Genomic DNA, 18053 nt, shown 5'->3' with positions numbered 1-18053 from the left:
TTTAAAAGAGAAATTGAACCAACCTTATGTTAACTTTGGATCTATGAATCTTTCACATGGATAAAATCTCTTTTCACTTTAAAAAAATTTATATATTAAGAGATTTGGTCCTTCTAAATACGTGATAGATTTAAAATTGATCAATATTCATATTATTTTATATACAAATTAAAATATATAACTTACCGTTGAGAATGAAAATGAAATATTTTTCCCCATCTCTAAATTATTAATATTTTAAAAAAACTAATTTTGTATTTTTTTAAAGAAATATTGTCGACCAATACATTTAAGATAATCTATTTCATGTAACATAAAAAGAAAAATATGATTTTTTTTTGTCAGGCGTTTGCACATTCTCATTCGATCGTTTTCCACATGAAAAATAAAACGTGCACGGTATGCGTTAAGACCGTTGAACTGACAAGCGCTATTTTATTAGAAATCTATGCCTCACATAAAATGATAGCTTGGCGAAACGCACGAGTATAGGGGATCTGATGGTAAGAATCGACTGAAGAAGCTATCGACAAGCCCATGTGAAATTTTATTTAAGATTCAAGAAAATCATGTGTACCCTAATATAAAATTGCTCCATGGACCAATTCATTCCACGTATCTAATCAAGATAAAAGTAAAGATCCATAGTGCACGAAATTAAAATGATTGATTTATCCGTTGAGCATCTTCCACGATCCAGTTTCATTCCACAGATCTATTCAACACAATAGTAGAAATATAAAGTGCACAATTATTAGTAACGAAAGGCCATTGTCAATTCGTTAAAGCAACTTTATTAAAGAAGCAAATTGCTTTCATTATCACATACATGATTCCTTTATATAATCAACATCTACATCATGGAATTGATATACTACATTTCCACTCATCTTCCTTCTTGACTGATGTTGCAGCTGTTGTCATGCCACACCATATCATTGCGTTTACTACACTCTGCATGTAAAGGAACGGGGCCGGCCTGCAAATCTCCATGTTCGATACCAATTTCCTCTGAAATTGGGAGAGCATTATTCTTATTCTCATGTGCGATAATCTCTTTTATCTCTGCAACAACTTCACTTGCGGTAGGCCTAAAAGATGGCTTAGCATCAACACATCGAAGGGCTAGTTTGGCAAAATCAGCCATTGCTTCAATGTCGTAGTTTCCACCCATTCTCTTGTCTACTATTTCTTCAATTTCCCCACTTATTGATTTGCCGGGATTTTCATCCAACTCCACATACACATACGGTGTCACCTATAAATCCGTCCAGATATATTAAATAAATTGCATTGGATTATCATAAATTAAAACTGTACGAAAATGTATCTGAATATCATAAACTATTGGAACGTGCAGCGCAATGCCATCAATTATCTTGCCAATAGGTTGCTGTTTCCAGTTTATAATGATAAATTATAATAACATTTCTTACCCAGTGAACAAGGTTAAGTCGCTCTTCAGATTGACATGCAATTATGGGTGGTCTGCTGCATATGATTTCTAACAACACCACTCCAAAACTATATATATCACTCTTCTCAGTCAACATTTGGGTGCGAAAATAGCTGCAGAAACATCTCAAACAAACATTAAAAAGTACAAGTTATGTTGCATTAAAATGATTAATATTGCAAACAAAGTACAAGTTATGTGTGGGATATTATACTCTGGATCGAGGTATCCTGGCGTTCCTTTCACCATAGTGGTCACATGTGAAGCCTCACCATCGTCAATTGTCATCTTTGAGAGACCAAAGTCGGCTACTTTTGCGTTCAGATCGATGTCTAAAAGGATGTTGGAGGTCTTAATATCTCTGTGAATTATCTTTGGGGTGCAACCTACGTGCAGGTACTCCAATCCTTCATAAAAGATAGCAGGTGTATAACATGAAAAAAATGCCGATCACGAGTACATGGTTCATGACAATGAACGAATTTTTAGATCAAAATATATTTGGCTTGGAGTTTTTAGATCAAAAAAATATATAGCTTATGAAAGTACTTTAGAGAAGAGTTACCATGTGCTGCATCCAAAGCTATTTTGAGCCTTGTTTTCCAATTTAGTGTTGAAAGTGCAGCGCTAGGACATGCAAATTAAATTTTAAATTCAAATATGCATTTTGCTATATATAGTGTTGCAACTTACATGAGGAAACTGAATGAAACAAAATTAATAAGCGAAATATTTACCATAAAGGCGGTCCCTTAGGGACCCTCCAGACATGTGATCGTAGATCAGCATCAGCTCTCTTGATTCGTTACAGTATCCGAGTAAAGACACCAAGTTCTTATGATGGATTCTGGAGAGAAGATCAATCTGCCAATCAAGTAAAATGGCTTATACCTGAATTTTACTGTTGTCGTTATACATGAGTGCAGCCAAAAAACAAGACAGATGCAGATATTGAAGAAGTCCAGAATCACCTCATTCTGGTACTCATCAATTCCTTGTCTGGAGAACAGTGAGAGCACTTTCACCGCTATCTCTTTTCCTTGGGGTAATTTACCAAAGAAAACCGATCCAAAACCCCCTTGCCCAATCTTCCGACTAAAGTTCTGTGTCGCTACCATAATCTCTTCCGGAGTAAAGGCCTTGCACTTTGTTGTATTGCTCACCGTAATCACCGGGTGGTCTGCAATCAGAAAATATTTCATAAAAGCGCAGTGTTATTTTATTTAACGGAGAGGATGCCCACCCATATTAAAGTGTTTTAATTAAAATTCAATTTATCTCTAGACCTTCGTTGCGACGTTGTTTTGTCCTGAACTTCTTCCAATACACGGCCATACCCACCATCAACGCTAAAGACATCACTAAAGCTCCGCTTATCGTTATTCCAAGGACAACACTCAGATTGTCCTTTCCTGAATTATATAGAACACATTTCCCCTTATGCATACGAATACAGAGGTATTGGTTTCCAGAATATCTGCAGTAAACAAAAAAAGAGGATTTGAATGAAATTAAAAGTTAACGTCTCAACATGAACATATGAGAATGGGAATTCGTGGTTAATAATATAAATAAATTTTGATATTTCATTACCTGACATTCAATGAAGCCTTGTTGAGGAGTTGCCAAGGAATTACACCGCTGAAATTATTATTTTCTATAAACCTGTTCGCCATAGTGATAAAGATAGAGCGGAATGTTATAATATACTATTATTTGAACTCGGGATTTCCAAAAGTAGTCGGGGAGAGAGACTCACAATTCTTTAAGGTTCTTGAGTTCAGATAGCCACTCTGGAACACTACCACTCAGGTTGTTGTTTGTAAGATGTCTGTACACCAAGCCAACAAAATTTTTGTGAAATAGCGATTTCTTTGTTATTATTTATTTTCTAACCCACCCAACTAACTTATGGGAAAAGATCGAACAAAGTGAGGCTTTGCGTTAAGGAGAAATGCTTACAATTTCTCCAATGCGGTTAAATTGGACAAGTTTGGCCAAGATCCTACGAGATTGTTATTATCCAGTGATCTGGTAATTTAAGCACGAAAGGATAAATGCCCAGAACTAATATAGTATTGAAAGAGAAACTGCAGCTTTTCCATAATTCACAGGCCATTTTGATATAATATTTTATAGAAAATTAATAATATAAATAAATAAATTTAAAATAAATTGTACAAATGTATGTATTCTGGCAATTCCATCTAGCATCTCCCTGATTTGAGTATGGGACACTGAATGGAGTTTGCAATATTTTAAGAAGTTAATGTGGGGAATTCACCTATCTCATATTAACCGATCATAATACCTAAACAACTTAAAAGACTTCCCCAATTAATTTTTTATAAAGCAAAGTAAATAAGGTTCACTTTGAAGACAACATTACACAGCATTTTGACATGTAAAACGAAATATAAACCACCAATATTTGGTCAATATTATAAAAAAAATTACACGACATTTTAACAAGCCTCAAATGATATTGCTAATTATTTTATTATGATTTTGAACGGTAACTCGCAATAGAGGTAAGAGAGACGTACAGCTCTTTTAGCTTTTTAAGTTGAGATAGCCAGTCTGGAATATTACCACTCAAGTTGTTGTGTTGCAGATGTCTGCACGCCAAGGGAGAATCTAAATTGTTGCAATTTTCATGACGTAGAGTTGGTTTCTTTAAAAGGCATTTGACTAAGATTAAAGGACGGACAAACTAAACTTACAGTCTCTCCAACATAGCTAATTTGGAAAAGTTTGGCAAAGCTCCAATCAGGTGATTATTGGCAAGTGACCTAATAATTTCAAAACGAATGGATGAATGTGGTATCAGTATAATATTCAAAGATAAAGTATGTGCAATTACGAAAGTGGACATGGAGACATTTTTCAATTGCAATGGGTATGGGTATTTTACACTCAGAGGAGTACTTCAACTTTAAGAAAACATAATACTGCTTACACGTTAACTAATGCGGTCAACTGTCCAATATCTGCAGGTACCGCTCCTGTAAAATTCCTTCCAGCCAAATTTCTGACAACAGGATGATTATCATAAACTCACTCTTCGCAAGCAAGTAAAAGTCATAAACTGGGTACAAATGAAAGGATTAAACTTACAATTCCGATATTCTTATGGTCGAAGATTTGTTATCACAGCGAATTCCTTCCCAGGGGATCAAATAGCAAGGATCTGAAATCCAATCTTTTATGCCAAACCTGTTTTTGATCGCGTCAAGATGTTCAACTGCAATTTAATATCTACTGTTAGACGTTGAAACACATCGGTTAGAGGGATTTTAGTCATTTCAGTACGTGCATGTTTAGTCAGCGCACTTACTATCTTGTGAAGACGTTGCGGGTTGGGTACCAACTAGTATGTAAGTCTCGTAGGCGTTGATTATGGGACTGCTGGTGGAGTTACTGGCTTGCTGAAGGTCAAGTAAGATTCTATCTGTTTCATTAGATAGAAATGTTAGCTGTAGGGTAGAGTACATATCCACCATAGTAATGATTCCAGACCTATTTTCCCCGTTTATCATAACGTAGAAAGATCTCCATTCAGACATATTTAGCTTTACAATCTCTGCCAAATACAGAAACAGTACTGATTTCTTCCCATTCGTCTGTCCACCCCCGATCGGCATCACTGAGCTGTTTAAAACAAAGGCAGTTTGCATTACAGCACTTGGGGGAAGGTTTTCGGTATTTTTTGTTGAAATGGGCTCTTCCGAACTTACATTCCGTGCACCACCTATATCATGACTATTGAACATGAAATCTGACGTCCAGATGCGATCAAAGTTGTCTTCAGGATACCTGCTTAGTTCACCATACAAAGATATTCAGTTCAATCATTAAAAAAAGTATAACTGCAAAACATGACAACTGCATCAAAATTGGCCTCCACACATCAAAGTTGCTCTGAGCTCTTTTATGATCGGTGCGAAATGTTTCCCTAACTTTATACTTTCAATTTATTTTTTTGAAAGATGAACTCTTAACGCACCATGGAACACAGTATTTCACCATTTTCAACAACTACGTCAAAAAATACATAAATTTATAGCTGGTAATACCACGAAGTGAAATGGAAGGATGAAAAGGCTTAAAATATTTACCTAACCGTTGATATTCCAGCAAAATCTATTCTTCTCTCTAAGAGCAACAATGTTCCTGGCTTTGCCTGTCTATACATGCCTTCTCTGAGGGCCCTCAACTCAATAGAAGTGATAAAGGGATCGTCACTCTCTGAGGTTCTGATCAAGCAAACATACACCACATTGCCGGAACTAACAAAGATTACTTCTTCAGACACTGGATCGTCATAAGCTGTTATGTTATCGGAAAACAACATACCCAAAGTCTCAATCGAGAGTTGGAAGCTTGGCGATTGTTTGAATCCAGTGTAATTACCGATGGCAAACCATGTTCTTAACAAGTAAGGCACAGTGGGGGTCACAGGCAAGTGATAGCATGACTTTTTCAGAGGTTTTGGGAAAAACCTGAGAGTACGCAAGTAGGAACCCTCCGCTTCTTCAGAGGCATTCCCTATGTCTGCTATCTCACCGACGTGTATGTAATCAGCGTCACTGGACCATGTGATGTTGTTTTGGGCAGTGTGATTCCCTTTACCTCCGCAATCAATGCTAAGAAATCCTGGTATCCAAAATTTAAATAAATAACTAAATAATTTTTGTTGAGCAAAAGAATAAAAATAGCACTGCATAAGCGATTTGAGCTCCAGTGACAGGAATCAAAGTAAACAAAAGGGAAAGAAGAGAATATTGGGCATTAGATGTTCTAAAATGTTCAGCAATACCTGGCTGAGCAATAACGTTGACAAACAATAACAGGAGGCTCATAGGCAGCCAAAAGACCCATATGCAGTAGCCCATTTTTTCCCTCGTTATGATTAGAAGGATTCAGACATACACTAGATCCATGCTTCTCTGGGAGTTGAAATACAATTAGAAACATGCAACTATTCAGTCAATAGATGGGATCTATTATGTTTTCTTGCAGACATGATTACTGTGTTTCACGAGGAAATACTGATGGTGGGATCATCTTTCACTAATTTTCAATAGACACTTTCAATGTTTCAAAAGTTATTTTAATTTAATGTTAAAATTCTAATATTCTTGTGGTTCCCTGTGAACACATGGTCCCCAGAGTTTGTTCTACTTTAGAAGGTTACGCGTACCGTTAATTTATAGGATATTAAATATTTTAAATCATTAATTAAATAAAAATTAATTAAATATTGTAAAAGATTAATATATAGATGAAAATGTTTGTTTTTGTTTTTTTTTTAATCTTAAAGATTTATTTTTATTTTAATATGGTATAATTATTTTTAAGATACATTTAATGATGGTTATTTAAATATTTTAAATATTTTATAAAAATAATTATTAATAATTAAATTAAAATTCTAAAAAAATTATTTCAATGTAAATATCAACTTAACTAATTTTAATTTTAATTTGATTTTGATAATTTCTTACTATTTAAATATTTATTTTAATTTCTATTCAAAAGATTAAAGTAATTAATAATGAATAATGGTGCAATACAATTTTTACGAAGTAATAATAGCTTATAGTAATCCTAATGACACCTCTGTCCTATTCTTTCAATGTTGGGGACCTACTCCGTTTCTTCCCAAGAATTTGTGTGAATCCTCTCCTACTCCGCCCTCTTGCTTGACCCTCTTCCTCCATGAGTGAAAAAGCATCTCCAAAGTGTTTGCCAGGTAATTCATCCTGGATTTTTTATATTATTGATTTATTTGTTTTTATATTCAATTATATTATGGAACTTGTAACATATGGTTGATTTTAGCAAGGAAATTACCACCCTATTCGCTATAACATTCCCATTACCATTTCATTGGTTCTTTTAAGTCATTATATTCCAAACCTAGTTGGTTTTGTAAATATATAAATACACTTCGGAGTGAAAGGTTTTTACCTTTCATCTTTGTGATTTAAAAATCATGGTGCAAAATTTCTAAAGGGTGTTAGTGTAAGATATTACAAAGAATGTTATGGAATCATTTGTGATAGTCTCCCAAAATTCAACGTGTTGAGTCTTTTCGAAAGCAATAATAAACTTTTAATTTTCATATGAGTTTATTTTTATCCCTTCTTTAGATTTTGTTTTCTTTGTATGTACAACCCATAATAAAATAAAAATGATTAAATAAAGATGAGGAATAAGTTACAAAATATGAATTTTCCATTGCAAAATCTTTATAGTGTGTCAAGGAATTAAGGAAATTGTAAGGTATTTTATCTATCAAAAGAAAATTAGGTTTACAATTCACTTTAATCTCTCTAGTTGTGCTCCAAGGCTCATTCTAAAACTCAGTATGATGTGTAACCCTGTCCGTCTGTCATAGAAGTTGAAATTTTGCTGATGTCGGCCAAAATAAAAATTTTAAAATATGTGAAAAAAATTAAATAACTATACAAAACATTTAAATCATTTTTGCTCATAAAAAATTGCAATTGAGGAAATTGGATCCCTCTCAGCTCATGTTAGACCTGTATTTTAGACCTGTATTTAAGATGGATCTATGTTGGTTATATAGATCTCTTACATTTGTTATACAAACTCCCACCAATTTAATAAACCAACATCATTAAACAAACCACCAAATATATACTTACAAAAAAATTGACTTCTTATAGTCTCTTTTAATTGTTGTTGTCACAAATTCTAGCAATCTCCACCTTGACAACAATTTATATTATGTATTTTCTGAGGCCCTTCCATCACCTCTTCTGTAAGCCAAGAGAAACCAAACACCATAGTAGCTTTTCTAACAACACTAATTAAGTATTGGGGGTTAACGCAATTGAATCCTAAAAAATGATATCTAACACTCGAATTGTAAACATGGTTATACATTTGTTTAAGTGTGGACCTCTTGAAGATCTACTTCACCTCTATTAATAAGATATCTTACAAAATGGTGCTTAATATAAATATGCTTAGTCTTACTATGACAATTTGGATTTGTAGTCAAATGGATAATACTTTAACTATCACAGGATATGGTGACATTGTTCTCTATTATTTTAAACTCATCTAGAAGACTCTTCAACCAACTTGGCTCTTTGCAAACATGTTAGACAAAAATATATTTTACCTTAGTAGTGGATAAGATAATTTTTTCTTGAAGATTTGAAATCCAACTAATATATTCTCCTGCAAGAGTAAAGATATAATGTCAATTAGACCTCCTCTTGTCCCAATCACCAAGATAATGAATATACCATTCAAACTTTTTAAATTAACATAATCCTCATACTCACTTCTAGTATGATTCTAGCTCATCATGAAGGAATCAAACTTCTTATACAATTTCCTAGGAGACTGCTTTAAGCCATACAATGTCTTCTTGAGCTTGCAAATTGTCTTTTTTTTTAATGTTTAACAACTCCTTCTATTTGTTCCATGTATATCTCCTCATCTAAATCTCCATGTAAAAATGTTAGTTTAATATCTAGTTTCTCTAGCTATAAATCAAGTAAAGAAACTAGCATCAATACAATACAAACATAAACGCGTTTAACAACTAGTGAAGAGATCTCATGCAAATCAACATATTCTATCTAAAATTACCCCATTGTGAAAAATATGGCTTTGTACCTTTCAACATTACCATAAACATCTTTCTTCAACTTGTACCCACTTATACCCAATAATTTTTCCTTCTTGAGGAAGTTCTGCCAAGTACCATGTCTTACTTTTCTCTAAGGAATCTATCTCTTATTTCATTTCCATCTTCCATTTATCATTATTGATATTATTTTTTACTTCATAATAACAAGAAGGTTTCCTATTTTTAGTAACCGAAACAATAAATGAAACCAAATAGAAATACATTTTAGGAGGATTTCTCTCCCATGTAGATCTTCTTGGTGTTGGTTGGGGAATTTCCACATATTCCTAAAGATCTTCAACATCATAAATTATTTATCCTCAGAAGCTTATTCTTATTTTGTGTAGATGGTTGAATCTCAGGTTGAATGTGTTGATTTAGTGGTACATGTTCCTAATAGTTTCAAATCAAGTTCTATATTAACTTCTTTAATGAGAGGGGATTCATCAAATATTATATTTCTTCTAGCAATGATTTTTGTGGATAGTAGAATCCCACAATATATATCCCTTAGTTTCATATATATTGTAGTTCCCTTGACCAGATCTACAAAATATCATGGGAAGAAAATCAGCATGCCTAAAATCATGTGCAAAACCCATGCACAAAACCATGGGGAGGTCCACCCACAATCTTTGGGTTCGCCCCCCATCCTTAGGTCTGCATAAAAAAAAAAATCCTGGGGTGCTGCCTCGCACCCCATACAGGGGGGCCTTTGCCCCCCTGTGAGTCCCCTGTTATATCCGGTGCAACGTACAACATGTGCAGCTAGTCATGGAAAGAATATAACACACCACAATAGATCATGGCTCTGATCTAAACATATAAGGGCCCACAACCTAGATCTAGGGCATATTTGTTTCAAACTTTTTCTATTTGATCCATCAGCTATCCATAAGCAAAAGCGAATCAGTGCCTGAGCTTCAATAAGAAGAGTAAGTGCATGACGTTAGGCATAAAACCTTGGACCCAATTCGAATGCATTTACCTGTGGTTGGGTGTATATGTGACATGATGCCTCCAATTCTGTGAAATCCTGTTGTAGATAGAGATCATGGCTTACCCTGTCGTAAAAAACCACAGGTAAGATCCATAACTCGATGGCGATTTTAGAGAAAATTTAGACTGCAAAGATCCCGCGATTGTAATCACCAAGCTTTGTCAAAACTCTCCAAAGACTCTGCCATCATATTCCACAGAAATGAACCAGAGCTCGATGATGTATGCAACGATCTAAAAGCCTACACAAATCCTAGCCATTGCACTTTGCCCAACTTTCATCCTATCTATTTCTCAACTTAAATTGAGTTTCAATCACCTAGAATAGAATTTCACACTAAAACAACTAATCAAAATTAATGAATTTAACATATTAGTTTTTTTCAAACAAAAATATTAATAACTTTAACCAATTTTTAATCATTTTCAATAAACAAATCAAATCATCTCGAGACTACTTATTCTCCATCCAATTCCATCCCTATAGACACTTTGGAATGAATTTTGAAACTCAAAATTAACCCCATATAATATTTTTGACCAATTCATCATTAATTTTTACAAATTAGAAAATATATTAACCCTCATGAATTATTTTTAACTATATCTAATTAGAAAATGACCTCGTGACAAACCATTTAACAATCCCATATTTTTCATACATCTACTTAATGACAACAATGAATAAAGTTGTTTAAACCAACTAGCAACAAACTACTTAAATGAAAACCAAATTTACCACAATTATCATTTTATAGAATTTCATATTTATGAAATCATAAAGGTAAGTTTAATGGACTTCATTGGTAATGTACCCAAGCTAAATTTTGAACTTCATTGCTAACGTACCAAGGGTTAAATTTTTATGGATGTTGTTATAAATTTATTTATTTTTAAATAAATTCATTTTTTATTTAATTTTGATATTTGTGTTAGCGTATTTTTTCTAAGTTTTATTTCTTTTTATTTTCTTTGAATGTTTCTACTTGTACTACTTTTATTATCTTAAAAATTTATGATCATGTTTTATGAATTATTATGTTGATATTATTTAGATCGGAAAGAGACGTTTATAAATTTGATATATTTTTTGAAATATTTAAAGTATTTTTTTTTATAAATTTTTTATTGAAATTTTTTTATTTTTATTAATTGAAATTATTTAAGTAAAAAGAAGATTTATAAATTTGATGTATTTTTCAAAATATTTATATTATTAAAAAAAAAAATCTTGTAAAACTATTGAATGATTAATATAAGATGTTATTTTTTCTATTTAGTTTTAAATCTCATAGAAATTTAATTCTTTATGATAAAGCTTAAGTAGTAGGCTCTCTCAACCTTAATGGAATCTCCACATATTTTAAGTCTTCCCTAAATTACTCCAATAAATAACTAATTTGCCATAATAAAATAAAAATTAAAAAAATACAAAATCAAATTTATTTTTTTAAATATTCAAAAAAAATTAAAAAAATATATATATTAATGAATTTTGTAAAACTAAAATTAATATTAACATTAATAACATCAATTTCTCTCCACGTATTACTCTTCTTGCCGTCAGCAAGAATAAAAAAAAAAATCAACATAGTGGAGATAAGGCAGTTGAAACTTGAATCTGGGTCACAAAGTTGTCATTCAACTCTCCTAACTTTTAACTTGGTCAGGGTCAAAAAAAGTGGCTAACGACAACCAAACCATTCGCGTAGAGTGTCGGATGGTGAAAACACATCCACGGGTGGGAGTGCGAGAATTTTGGGGACATTTTTGAAGCGGTCGATCCAACGGCCGCCCAGAAGTCTCGGCGCGGGCTTCCTTGACCGAGCTCTCCGTAGTCATAAGTCTCTATCTCCCAAGAGACCGATCCACTGTATCTAGATTCACTGGACGCACCGTGGTTAAGAAATCATTGTGATGTTTAGCACAGCAACCTGCGGATTAGGCGGATGAAGATACTTAATCTTAGACGAGACATGATATTTTTAGGTAGAGGAACTGACAGGATTAGAATTTAGTTAAAAATTTTCAAAAAAATTTATCCTTAATTTCTTCATGTGTCCACCCCGATTTCCCTTCCTATGTACTGTGGCAATTTTTTCACATGATCTTCTCAAGAATTTTAGACAGATTTGACCTTCTATATAGGAAAATTTCCCAATGCTTTCTTCATTTCTTGGCCGCACTTCATACGGCAACTTTTGAATCCTGAATTCCCTTTTTCACACTGTTTTTCATTCGTGTATTATATAAATGCAAGAATCCCTGTATAACGATTTATGAGCCCTTTTTCACATCCATATGGCAATTTTTATAACTACTAAATTTCTTTTTTTGGTCGACAACCACCGACCAGCACATTCCTTTTTCTTTCCATTTCTCCCTCTAATAAATCTCACATTCCTTTTTCTTTCCATTTACCTCTTTAATAAATCTCTGGGGTTTTTCATTTCTTTTATTTTTATTATTATTTTCCTGTGTTTTATGGATTTTCCAGTCACCACTATATCCATAGAATATTTGTACCATGTACATCCATTAAAAGTTCATTTTTTTTATTATTATTGCTTTCTTGTTTTATGGATTTTCCAGGAACCACTACATCCATAGAATATTTGTACCATGTACATCCATCAAAAGTCTATTTTTTTTATTTTTATTATTATTTTCCCGTGTTTTATGGATTTTCCAGTTGTTGGGTATACGAACAAAGTCCCACATTGATTAGAAGTGGTAGAAGTGGGAAGGATCATGGGTATATAAGGATGAACAAATATCTCCATTGGTATGAGGCCTTTTGGGGTAAAGCCCAAAAACAAATCCATGAGAGCCTAGGCCCAAAGTGGACAATATCATACCATTGTGGAGATATGTGGTGTCCAGAGTCCCAACACCAGTCACCACTACATCCATAGAATATTTGTACCATGTACATCTATCAAAAGTTCATTTGTTTTATTTTTATTATTATTTTCATGTGTTCTATGGATTTTCCACTGACCACTACATCCATAGAATACTTGTACCATGTACATCCAACAAAAGGAAATCACCGGCTCAATATCCATAGAATATTTGTACCATGTACATCCAACAAAAGGAAATCACTGGCTCAATTACGAAAAAGTGTCAAAAGAATTGAAGTGACCACTACATCCATAGAATATTTGTACCATGTACATCCAAGAAAAGGAAATCACCCGCTCAATATCCATAGAATATTTGTACCATGTACATCAAACAAAAGGAAATCACAAGGAAATCACCGACTCAATTACGAAAAAGTGTCAAAAGAATTGAACGAGTGACCTCTTAGTAGTAAAGGATACTTTAACTATGGGGACTTGACCAATTGAACTATCCCTTAAGGCATCTCAACACATTCTTAATATCATTACACAAATTTCTCTATCTTTGGATCTTCAAATCTCGACACATTCTTAATATGACTGCAGTGATTTATCTTTCTTTGGATCCTCAATTGTTTGGCATTGACTTCTTCATTGTTAGGCACAGACACAAAAATAGTGAGGGTTGCCTCTCATCCCTCTTCTCACAATAGTTTTCCCATCACTCCTTGACGTGGGGGGTGACTTTAAGGAGTGCAAAAGTAATCTTTTCCCAATTGAAAAATCATGAACCAAAAAATATTCTTCTAATGGATTTAACCATTTATCTATGACATCTACATTTGTCTAGCCTTCAAATATGAGAATTTGAAAATTTACTTGTACCTTACATAAAATGGTGCCTCAAGAGTGGCCTCTGGATGAAGATTCGTCGTCGATGTGTAGTCGACGAAGGATCTAGGAAAAGTTGTCCATCATCGCATTCTTTTGTCGCTCGAGGGATTCTTCAAGCAATATTTTGAAGGGATATCTTGTTCCCTCATCTTTCTTTTCTTCCACCATGAGAGGGCATCGGGGTTTGCAAGGTTGGTCGTACAAAAGCTCAACCAATTCGACCCCTAACTCCTTATACCCTGGTCTCATTCGAGACATGCAAAGAAAAACAGAGGAAGGACAAACTGCTCTGATACCACTAATCTGGACTTATACTGAAATGCAACAAAATACAAATTTAACCATAAACATAGAGATGCAGTAGCAATAAAACTTCATTTCATTAATATCAAAAAACTAAACTATGCTTACATACAGAATGAAAATAAAATAGCTCGAGCGATAATAGTTTTATCTTTAAGAAGAGATGTGATGACTACATGTCTCTAAACTGTGTTATAATGAGGCTCAAGGGCCTTTTTATTATTGAACAACAAAGGGAAACACTAAACAACCAAAATCGTAACCCCATGAGATGGAACGCAAAGAGTTTGTGGGCCCGTTGGGGTTAGTTGGGCAGCCCAATTTTTGGGGTCGTAACTTGGTCATATGATCTTCATTTGGCACATACGATACCTTGTTGGAAAAATATCTCTAGGTGCTACAGGGTTAATGACAAACCCCTGCCTAACGCTACGGGCCTACTGCAGACCTAAAAAAAGCCGTTTAGGAGGTCAAAAGAGGTCCAGAAGTTCAGGATTCGTAAAACTGCTAAAAATTGTAAATGTTGCTATAACCAAGGAAAACACCGTTTAGGGGGTCAAAAGAGATCTAGAAGTTCAGAATCCGTAAAACTACTAAAAATAGTAAATGTTGTTATAACGAAGGAAACTGATGAAATCAACTGGAGGTCTAGGTGGAATAGGCGAATGGCCACTAGTATCCACCTGGATCAAGGTGTATGGAGGAGCACAATGGAGAGAAACAAGGCACAAAGAGATGTGCACGTTATTTCTACGTACATTGGCAAATCAACTAAGTGTTGTATATAAAGGAAAGAGTGTTGACGAACTTAAGTAGAACCTTTTCAATGGATTTTTCTTTTCCACATAGGATTAGAAAACTTTTGGGTCGACAAAAGAAAACAAAGAGGGTTTATGCATAACATCCCATTGTCCACAAACCTTACTTCTTTGTAGTTTAATTCATTTTTCCATTCAGAGAAATACAACAAAGTGGCCTCAACTTCTAGCTGAGTTTTTCCCAAAAGGGTTTCCCAGGTTATATATTGTATCAATTGTGGTTGTGAGTTTTATTTCATTTTTCTCTATTTTTTGCACATTATAGTTTGCATGCATATGAAATTGAACAATAATTAACAAATTTAGAAATCTAAGAAGAAATAAACCCTCGAAGTGTAGATTTCAGATTTTCTAATATATTTTAGTATATCTATGGTGACAAATTGAGTGGAATATCCACAATAATTTAAAATCAAGTAATTAGGATAAAGGTTTGAGATTTATCATAAAATTAACTAACTGTTACTTCTTTTCAATCTAATTAAAGAAAATGTCATATCAAATTCAATTTCCATTAGAGTTTTATTTATGATATTGAATCTCTTATTGCTTATTGTTATTTTGCTATGTTATTCATGTTTTATATTTTTTTAATGTATATATGTTTAATTGATATAATCTTTAGTTTTATAATTAATAATGATATTAGTTTAAAATAAAATTATAATTTAATTTATTTTTATGATTTTTAAAATTTTTGGCAACATATATTATAAAATAAAATAAGTATTTAAATGTATATTTACAAATCATTTAATTTATATAATTAAATTACCATACAATTATATATATATATCTATATAATATAGACTAATTCATTTTAAATCATATCTATTAAATTACATTTTATTCATATTCCGTATATAAGACAGAAAAAGATAATAAGCTAATCATTAACTTAACCTATTTCATAATATGCCCATAGTGCTTGATATTTAGCAGTCAAAAAACGTAAAGATGTATTTGATGGATATTCTCTGAAAGGATGTTTTATGTTTAATTGATATCCACTTGTAAAATAAATTATTGTCTTCCACACAAGGATGCATTTGGTTTGGGTGTAAAAGTAATGGTGATACAGTGGGAACAGTTGAAAGAAGAAAATATCGGGTACGATTCCATGTCTTCCTTGTCGTTAGTGGTTTTCAAATTTCATGCATCGTCCCAAAAGGAAAGATCCGTCGTGACCATCATCATTGGAAAAGGCAGGCAATAATTGATTGCGGATTTCACGTTCTACTTGTGGTTGGTTGTTTGTATAAATGATAGAGTTAATCTTTTTCTTATTATTGGATCCCATGATTTAGAATTTTAGTGATTTTCAATTCTGATCCTTTTAAAAATATTAGTTAGATTTAATTAATTTTAATTTATAAAATAAAATAATATATAAAAAATTAATTTAATTTAAAATCGTCACTGCATCTATATTGTTAGTGTATTTTTATACTAATGAAGATAACTACTGTTAATTAGATTAAGTAGGTATTTTTATCACTTTCATTATGACTGTATTAATATGGATTATTTTTAATATAATAAGTGATAGCAATAGTTTAACGATTATGTTTTTTTGTCCTGAAAGTTATGGAAATTCCAGTTATATTTTGAAAAAATTTAGTAGAGATTTTTGTAAATCTAAGCAAACACTATCAAACCTCGTAATTTTAAGTGCTTTAGAAGTTTTTGATGGCGCTGAATCTATTTCCACCATCAAAAACATGATTTAAATATTGCTTCCACAAGATTTTTTGAATTTTTTTTACCTATTCCAGCGACTTTTGGCTGTCCAAACAATTCCTCCACCTCCATAGACACAACTCCTAAATGATATACCCATCATTGTTTTGTTATGACATTGACTTATTTGTTCCTCATATTAAAGAACACCTTATCCACATCTTTACTAAATTTTTGGTAGTACTTCATTTTCATGGCTTATGATATGGAAAAAGCAGTGGGAATCATTTTGAATCATTTTATCTACATTTTTTTGTTTTTTATATATGAATAAATAAATAAAATAGTTCATGAGAATCATTTTGAATAGTTTTGATTTTTATTTTGTTTTGTTGGGTAGGTAAGCACCCACGGGGATTTGAACCAGTGACCTATCGCAAGGAGTGCCTTAACAGTGCACCCATTCACTGTCAATCCAAAGCCCCGTGGGCTAATTTAGTTATGAATATTTTAAAATATTCTAAGAAATAATTTTTAATAATCAATTACTTGGAGGTAGGTCTTTTCTCCCACAAACATGGGTTCCATACACCAATTTGATGTCTAACTTAATCATTTTCTTAAAATTAAATTATTATTATTATTAAATAACTAATTGCTTTTGTTTTTTATTAATTCTTCTTTTTAAACATTAAAATATTTTATCATGATTAACATTAAATAAATATTATTTTATTTTCACTTTACCTTTATATTACATTATAAAAAAATGACATTAAAATAGATTAATTAACGTAAATATTCAAATAATTTATTTAAATATTGTATTAAAATATTTTTTAAAATATATCAATTATACATTTTCTCACACTCAAATTTATCTTTTTAAATATAATATTTTTTAAGTATTTAATTTTGAATATGATATAAAATTATTGTTGCACCAAACATCATGTAAACATTTCACTTGGTCAAAATAAAATAAAAATAAAAATAATCGTATGTTAAAATAAAAATAACTTCAAACTAAAATAATAAAAATAAAACTTCTAAGTTATTATTATTTTTATTTTTGTTGGTAGTTAATGTAAATTTGACTTGGTCAAGTTAGGGATGGTTTTTCAACTCCATGTTTATGAGAACCCATGGTATTGACCCATGATATTCATGTGGAGTATAACCTATTTAAAAGAGAAATTGAACCAACCTTATGTTAACTTTGTATCTATGAATCTTTCACATTGATAAAATCTCTTTTCGCTTTAAAAAAATTTACATATTAAGAGATTTGTTCCTTCTAAGAGATTTGGTCCTTCTAAATACTTGATAGATTTAAGATGGATCAATGTTCATATTATTTTATATACACATTAAAATATATA

The 18053-nt window shown here is 32.2% G+C and overlaps 1 protein-coding gene across 1 annotated transcript; it reads right to left on the bottom strand.

The window, feature by feature from the left end:
* Positions 1 to 777: 777 nt before the first annotated feature.
* On the bottom strand, positions 778 to 6484 carry LOC149186776 (putative LRR receptor-like serine/threonine-protein kinase At5g48740). The gene is made up of 17 exons (XM_089411121.1): positions 6276 to 6484; positions 5575 to 6112; positions 4794 to 5272; positions 4574 to 4700; positions 4416 to 4487; positions 4180 to 4248; positions 4003 to 4074; positions 3419 to 3487; positions 3216 to 3287; positions 3050 to 3121; positions 2743 to 2933; positions 2428 to 2636; positions 2179 to 2320; positions 2022 to 2066; positions 1671 to 1863; positions 1437 to 1569; positions 778 to 1258 (listed from the first exon to the last, which is right to left on the bottom strand). The coding sequence occupies exons 1-17, from the start codon at positions 6349 to 6351 to the stop codon at positions 887 to 889; spliced, it is 2931 nt and encodes a 976-aa protein (XP_089267247.1). The 5' UTR covers positions 6352 to 6484; the 3' UTR covers positions 778 to 886.
* Positions 6485 to 18053: the final 11569 nt, after the last annotated feature.

The sequence above is a fragment of the Pinus tabuliformis genome, chromosome 3_1 (assembly GCF_031772625.1).
Source record: "Pinus tabuliformis cultivar Carrire ecotype Pingquan chromosome 3_1, CPIR1, whole genome shotgun sequence".
NCBI lineage: Eukaryota > Viridiplantae > Streptophyta > Pinopsida > Pinales > Pinaceae > Pinus > Pinus tabuliformis.
Note: the sequence above shows the minus strand (reverse complement) of the source record. Positions and strands in the feature narration are given on the sequence as shown.

Coding starts and splice junctions, on each gene's coding strand:
- LOC149186776 (XM_089411121.1), bottom strand. CDS start 6,351: ATGGGCTACTGCATATGGGTCTTTTGGCTGCCTATGAGCCTCCTGTTA. Junction 3,488..4,002: donor CTTAAAAAGCTAAAAGAGCT/GTACGTCTCTCT, acceptor TTAAATTACCAG/ATCACTGGATAATAACAATC. Junction 1,864..2,021: donor AGCTTTGGATGCAGCACATG/GTAACTCTTCTC, acceptor TCTTTTATGAAG/GATTGGAGTACCTGCACGTA.